This window comes from Sinocyclocheilus grahami, unplaced genomic scaffold, assembly GCF_001515645.1.
Source record: "Sinocyclocheilus grahami isolate Dianchi unplaced genomic scaffold, SAMN03320097.WGS_v1.1 scaffold56.1, whole genome shotgun sequence".
Lineage (NCBI taxonomy): Eukaryota > Metazoa > Chordata > Actinopteri > Cypriniformes > Cyprinidae > Sinocyclocheilus > Sinocyclocheilus grahami.
In genome coordinates this window covers 516,279-524,048 of record NW_015505235.1, presented here as the reverse complement: position 1 = coordinate 524,048, position 7,770 = coordinate 516,279, and the positions used below count along the sequence as shown (strand labels likewise).

The following is a 7,770-nucleotide window of genomic DNA, read 5'->3' as shown; positions in this document are numbered from 1 at the left end:
TAAGGTACTACATAAATAAACACCCAAAAAACTTTTGAAATGTTTATCATTGAAAATAAACACAATCTTTATTATATTCTGTGAGCACAAAACACAAATAAAGCTGCATAATCTTACTTTTACTCTTTAGCCTTTGAATGTGTGTAATTGTTGTTTTTATTAGTAGATTTGTTTGTACACTGTGTACAGCACTTTGGATCAATTTATATTGTGTTTAAATGTGCTTTATAAATAAATGTTGTTGTGGTTGAATTACAAAAAAAAAGAAAAAAGAAAAAATGCATACTTGACACCCAAGTTTAGATTTTCGTTTTAGAGATCGATGCAGTATTTGAAAAACATACATTATTATTATTATTATTATTATTATAAAGGTAGTACATAAACGTTTTTATTTGGTTTGGATATTTGCTATAAAGCAATGTATAGCACCATGCAACAATATTATAGGCAATTAATTAATTAATTAATTAATTTATTGTTAACCTAACTTTAGTTGCATTTAATATTCACAAGAAATTACAGAATAAGCTATAAAAAATATATATTCGTAATAAACACCCAAAAAATTTTGCAATGTTTATCATTGAAAATAAACGCAATCTTTATTATATTCTGTGAGCACAAAACACAAATAAAGCTGGCTAACGCAAATAAGAATGTCATTTAAATAGGAAATATATAAATCGCGTCTGCGCGTACGCCCCGCCCCCCGGAGGCGCTTCTCCCGCCTGCGCCCTGGACACCGTTGCTAAGGAATCCCGAGTACGCGCGAGCGGGTCGGAGGCGCGCGGCTCGAGCGCTGCTCAGAGCTCAGACATGGCGGCGGACCTGAACCCGGAGTGGCTGTCTTGCCTGCCTTCCTCATGGAGTTACGGCGTGACCCGCGACGGACGCGTCTTCTTTATCAAGTAAATATCCGCGGGATGGAAAGTTGGGGCTCGGTTCGCCTCGAATGCCTCTCGTCGGTTGTTTTTTCACCTTCTCTTCTCCCCTTTTTTTCTCACCCAACAGTGAAGAAGCGAAGAGCACAACCTGGCTGCATCCAGTCACGGGAGAAGCCGTCATTACAGGGCACAGAAAAACTCCAGGTAAGAGGCTTTTTAACGGGGGGGAAAAATCCGCATGAGGAGAAACGCAATCAATGCAGCTGCAGAGCCGCGGCTGTGGCAGAACGCGACGCGCGCAGTGTCATTGCGTTCGCGTCGCGTCGCGTTGCATGCGTGCAGCACACCTGCGCTCACGTTTCTGAAAGGTTGCATGGTCGATTTTGGCTTTTGGTTGACAGCTGTCATTGCTGCTGCACTCGTCGGATCGTTTGACAGCTTGCAGGAGATGCTTTGCATTCCTCAAAGCACTCCACAGTTGCGTTATGAAAGCCTTAGCAGTTTTTTGTCACTATTAAGAGACGAAACAAGCTGTATGATACGTGTTGATCTGCAGTACAGGGATGCGAGTAGTGCTTGTGGGCATTGAACAGCTCTGCAGATCACGGGCACGATGAGAGATGTGCAGCCAGTCACTCTAGAAGATGCTTTTTGCATGCAAAAGCTCATTGTCCTCCTGTCTCCTTTTTCAGATTTACCCACCGGATGGGAAGAAGGATATACGTTCGAAGGAGCCCGCTGCTTTATCAAGTGAGTTGGAGATTCGGCTCCTGGCAGAAGGAGGATATTTCGCTCTCGCCTGCTTGTTTGACAGCAGCAGTGGCGACAGTGATTTCAGATCGCCGCCCCCTCTCTCTCTCTCTCTCTCTCTTATGGAATCTGAGTATCTCACGCTCGGTTGAGTATCTCATATGTGACCAGAAGAGGGATCTGTTGTTTAGGCGTTAGTGTACAGTACAGGTTAACACACACACACACACACACACACACACACACACACACACACACACACTCACTCACTGCCATATCGTTTCCAGAAATGCTTCCGCTTGCACACTGAAGGCACACACGAGTCGTTAGAGCTCTTTCCCAACCCCGGTTACGAAAAAAGTAATTACTTTGACGGTGACCGAGGGCTTGACAGGAACCGTGTGATTCAAAACTCTGTTGGCTGAACAGGCTCAACTTGTTGGTTTCCAGCGAGTGAATCATGTTAACCCTTGTTTGTAAAGCTCTAGTGCAGTTTAAGACAAATCTGTTGCACCCTTCATGTGGTTTTCATTCGTTTAGCTGGACTTGGTTTGCTTATTTGGGTGTGGAGAGGAGCTGATCGATATTTTTAGACTCTGTCAGGCTTTTTAATTTGATGAATGTGCCTTTTAGAGGCTATTTTAATCAGTGAATGTGTTAAAAATGAGCTATATTGTTTATTAGGATCTTATTTGGACATTTTGAGATTATTTGCATCGATGGTTTGCATATGATCAGATTAATACCTTCCGCTTGTGCCAATTATAACATTTTTAGTGGATTTTGATTAAATAGTGTGTGAAATAAGTGTTAATTTGGTTTTAGGGATCTTCTGTGGCTATTTTGAAGTTATTTGTGTCAATAATTCACATTTTATCAGATTAATACCTCAATTTGTGCCAATTCCAAAATCTTTGTGGTTTTTCAGTAAATAAGTGCTAATTTTGGTTGATTATGGGGATTTTATTTACCCAGTTTGGGATTATTTACATAAATAATTAGTATATTATCAGATGAATAACCTTTACTTGTGGTTTTTGAGTAAATAGTGTGAAATAAGTGTTAATTTCAGCAGTTTTTTGTGTGCTTGTATTTGCGTCCATATCATTTTAATATCCAAACATGCATTAATATGCATCCTTAGCATTGGTCGTTCTGTATTGCTTGCCAGGTTTGATTTAAATGTTTATCATTACAAAAATTGCTTGATTTTCTTTGTCAATTGTGCCTTATCATGACCAAAACAATAGTATTAGAGTATTATCTTGGATTATCGGTAGCGGGATCATGCAAATCATTTCATTTTGTCATCATTTGTTTGATTTATTGTGCAAAAAAATGTAGTGTCATGAATGGGCAGCTTTGGAACCTCCACCTGAAAGCTTTGAATTGAATTTTTGAAATTTCTACCACAAAGTGTTGTTCCTCACTCAATGTGTCATCTTTTGTGACTAAAGTCAGTCTGCAGTCAATAGACATAGGGCTGTTACAGATGCTGATATTTTGAACTCTCTATTTAGCAGTGATGATATTTTGACCATTATACTGAGAAAAATTAGGCTAATTCTGCTTTAAATTATTCCGTTTAATTGGCTCCTATGTGTAAAATTTGTATGCATGGTGTGTGCTGCTTTGTAGTATTTGTTCCAAACCCATTCCAGAGCTGAACTCTGAGGCTGATTTAACACAGGGATTCGAGCTAGAACTCAGGAGATGCATCTAGTCACGTCAGGATTGACAACTCAACACTTTCTGTACGTCTGAGGGCATGCTGTCTGCTTGGACCATGCCAGCGAACGACGATCTAACTGCAATCTCAGCGCTGGACAGATGTAACGACTAGTCTTTTGCTCAAATGCGTCTCTTTATCATCGTCTCTGTGGATGGTTGTTTCCATACAGACTCCCTGGACTCCTTTACCGCTGCGCTGATGATACCTGGAGGCCCAGAGCCGTTTGAAATGAGCCCGTTTTCGCTTCTAATGTTCCTTTGGATCTTCATATTGATCTAAGACGTGCAATTCGAGAATCTCGGAAGGATGAGATCGTAGTGACCAATGTGGAGTCCGCTCATGTTACCGCAGCGGCAGATGGCGGCCGGCCAGAGATTAAGAGTGATATGGGCTCATTCATTATACTGGCACAAAGTCGCTCTGGGAGTCATGAAGGAGCGACGCTCGGGAGCAGCAAGTGGCTTGTGGTATTTGATCCATTGGCTCAAGCCTGTCAGAATTCCTTAAAAAGCACTGCAGCGTGTTAGGAGGATTTTTCTGTGTCACCCAGGAATAGCACGGCTAGCCAGAGGACGCTCAGTGCAAGCTTTGCTGTGGCCGCCATGCAGAGCATTCGCAACACTTTCTAGTCCCAAAAGAGAACAACAGAGAGTGCCCATATTTTTCCAGTCTGCTTTTTTCCACAAGGTCTTCAAAAATCTTTAATAAAGTAGTTCTTTGGGAAAACTAACCTAGGCTGCATTGCCTGGGGTATTAGAATCAATATATTTTTAAATAAATTTAAATAGCAACTAAATGTAAAATTTTAATGTGTAATATAACTATATATCACTTTAATTGTATCTTCACACACATATATATTTATCATATTAAATAATATTCAAATAATTCAGATATTTTAAAATATGCACATACATAAACAAATAGTTATATTCAGGGTTTAAAGAGACTAAATTATATCTTTTTTTTTTTTGTGTGTGGCCGATCACCTGATGCAATTTTCATTTTTGTGAAAACAAAAACTCTGATTGGTGGATCTCTTTTCTGGATTAATATCTTGTGAAATTCTGCACCTGAAATTAGATTTAAAAATAAAACATTTTTTTGAAATCACTTCGACTTGTGGCTTCTACAGAATTTTTCTGCATTATTGCTAAATATCAGTTTCTCTATGGTCGCAATGAATGGGATATTTACTTCCGGAGCTCTCCAGTGTTCTTTGAAAAGGAAGATGACGAATAATTGAGATGGTGAAGCAGATAACCTGTGGTCTACATCTGGAGCGGCGTGTGAAGCAGAGGTTGCGCTGGCCGTCGCAGCGATTGAAAGGCCGCTGTTGTTGTGTGGCTAGCTGAAGACGGCTTCTCTTTTTTCTGCTTTTGCTTGGCAGCTGTTGCAGCGTCTTGGGAATGCAGCAAAATAAACAGCTCATGAAGACACTCATGTTGGTCATTAGTTTCCGCCTACTGCCTAACAGGCCGCAGATTGGGCAGCGTGACAAGAGGCAGAGGATGAGCTCCCTCCCCGTGTCTCGCTCATGTCTTGTGTTGCAAATTAAAGGGGGAATGCAGTGAAATAACATGCACTCCAAAGAGCAGCAGAGGTTACTCAACGAGAGTGCATCTGACTGGATGGAATAACCTTTTATGTGATGTTATTTAAGTGTACTTGTTTTAGAGATGCAATCTGACTTTTTTTTTTCTGGGGCGTTTCTGACTGGAGTGGGAAATAAATGGAGCGATGTGTGGAGAGAGGGGGAAGTTTCAAAGGTCACTTATTCAACTGTGGCGTGCTCTTTCCGAATGTGCTGTTTTGTGTTTGTGTGTGTGCATCTGTTCGTGTTGTGTAGATGTTAGATGGGTGATAGCAACACTGGCTTAACCAGTGACCGTCTGTATGTTTTTACAATGGAAGACGAAATATTCTTCTGTTTAGTGTCCCTATAGGGATTGGAATGACTTGACCTTTAAGCTTTTCACACAGAAGTTAAGACTGTTCAAACAGATTTAACTTAAATTAAAGTAAAATAAAATAAAATGTATGCATTTACCAGACACTTTTATCCAAAGTGATTTACAGTGCATTCAGGCTATACATTTTTTACCAGTATGTGTGTTCCTTGGGAATCGAATCCACGACCTTTTGCGCTGCTAACACAATGCTCTACCACCTAGTCAAAAGTAAAAATCCCATTCATTTTCTCCATAGAGGAATTGATTTTTAACAATAATTTACAAACTAAACACGGACCTTCTTGAAGCTATAAGGTTCATTAATAGTATATGCATTTGTTAACGCCATTTAACTCACATTATTTAACAATTTATATTTAATTGTGTTTAACAGTTGAATTTCTGGTGAAAAACTACATTACCCATGATTCTACAAAAGAGTCTCCACCAATCAGAGAATCAAAACAATAGATTGTGCCAAAAGAACCACCCACTCCCATTAAACACTGCGAATGGCGTAATTGAGCCAGTCAAACTACTTAAGTTATATCTATATCCATCTTTTGAAATTATTGTAAAAATATTGCTTGCTACTGTATGTAGTTATTTTTCCCAACATCTTTATATTTCTCCATTGTTTTTATTTTTTAGAATTTTATTTATAACGCTTAAGGGGATTGTAGTTCTCTCTCTTATTAAAGACATTAATTTGTCTTTTTGTTTGATTTTTCCCCAAATAGTCAAATTCATATTCAAATATTAACATTTATTTACTTCAAATCAAAGTTTTGTAATTTTTTTTTTTGTAATTCTTTTTTTATCCATATGGGAAAAAATTAACAGGAAAAATACTTCTGAAACCAACGCCGTTAAAAATTGGACAGGCACCTTGAACCTAATTATACAAGGCTTCTGTAAGATTTAGCTACTAGTTAAATAGTGATTTAGCAACCTGACTGTAACTGTTATAAACTGTAGGTTTTGGTGGATGTGATGGAAAAGTGAACAAAAGGAAGGCATGGACAGTATCCAATCAAAACATCACTCATTCCGCTGCAGGTGTTTCCACCTCGGCAGGGATGCTGTTGAATGAAATGCTTCTAATGGTCCTCACATGTTTAGCCATGTGTGTGTCACTCGCCGTCGCTGTGTGAGCGTTTCCTCGTTTCCAGAGCAGCAGTAACGTGAGATGCTGTGGTTTTAGGACAGTTAAGTGGGTCGATGGATGGGTGGAGTGGGTCCACAGTGATGAAAAGCTTCCTAATGCTTCCTGTGACTATCGAATCATGCAGAGCCCGCATCCCTCTCTCACTCTTGCTCCCGTTCGCTCGTTCTGAGAGCCATGGGGCGAGTAGAAATGGTGTGAAAGGGTAAATGACGCTTGGCCCTCTGATTGTTTTGACACACGAGCCAGGCGCTGACAGCTCAGTTCAGTGCTCAAGTGATTCCAGTGCAAAATAACAGAATTTGGCTTTGACTGCACAAACTTTTCTTCGACTGCTCTAATTGGATAAAGCAACTCCTTTTGGACTGAAATGGTTCTGGTGCTCGTCTCAGAATTTGCTCTCATTTCGACAGACTTGTGGGTTGAGAGATAATGTTGCTGTGTTTCTACATAACCTGACCTTAAACAAACATGGCTCATCATTGCAGTCTTTGAGTTTTAATTGTAGTAATCATGTTTTCATTTCTAATTTGATTTAATTCTCTTAATGCTGTCCAAACTTTGATTCAATGCTTGGAATTTATTTAAAAGTTGCACTTAAAATAAATAAACCAGGTGAAGTTGTTTTGCAGCTTATTCATCTGAATGGCGCCAAGTTGTGCTTTTCCAGTCTCAACGGCTTTGTTGATTATAACTGGAGCGATCTGTTTAATTTTGTATTATCAGTCTCGTGATGTTTTGCTTTCTTTTTTTCTTGGTTTGCAACCAGTTTATAAAATTGGCCATTGCAGAGCCCATTTTTCCAGTCCAGAAGTGTATTTTATTCATTGGAAACTAGTGATGCTCTAAAATGAATTTGGCTGAAACCGAAAAATGTTTTCTGTCAGCCTTTGTTTGTAATGAGATATAGATTAATTTTAACAAGCTGTAGTTTGATAAATATGAAAAAAATATGTATAATTTCGTACACAGTGCTTTTTCTCTATGTTGAAGTTCATGCAGTATTTTCAGCCAGGTGTTATGGTCTGTCTCCTCTAGTTTTTAGCTGGAAATTTTCTTACCTAACCAGTTGGTTTAAGACATTAGTCACTGAGGAGCTAATCTTTCTGGCCCAGAAACTAATGATGCACCAAAAAAAAAAAAATGCAGCACTGAAACTGGAATTATTAAATTTATAATTAGTGTTTGTTTGGAAAAAACGATAAATTCTGCTAATTGCATAATAGTAGACTCTGAAATGAGATATTGACATGATATTGACCATTTTTAACAAGCTGTTATAAA

General features: G+C 39.0%; 1 protein-coding gene across 1 annotated transcript in view; it reads left to right on the top strand.

Moving 5' to 3' along the window:
- Positions 1 to 758: 758 nt before the first annotated feature.
- The window catches only part of LOC107584023 (pleckstrin homology domain-containing family A member 5-like), a 164,891-nt gene continuing 157,879 nt past the window's right edge, over positions 759 to 7,770 (top strand). The window contains exons 1-3 of the mRNA XM_016270428.1: positions 759 to 911; positions 1,015 to 1,091; positions 1,580 to 1,637. Coding sequence (XP_016125914.1) covers positions 820 to 911; positions 1,015 to 1,091; positions 1,580 to 1,637 — 227 coding nt within the window. The 5' untranslated portion in view covers positions 759 to 819. The remainder of the gene's footprint in view (positions 912 to 1,014; positions 1,092 to 1,579; positions 1,638 to 7,770) is intronic.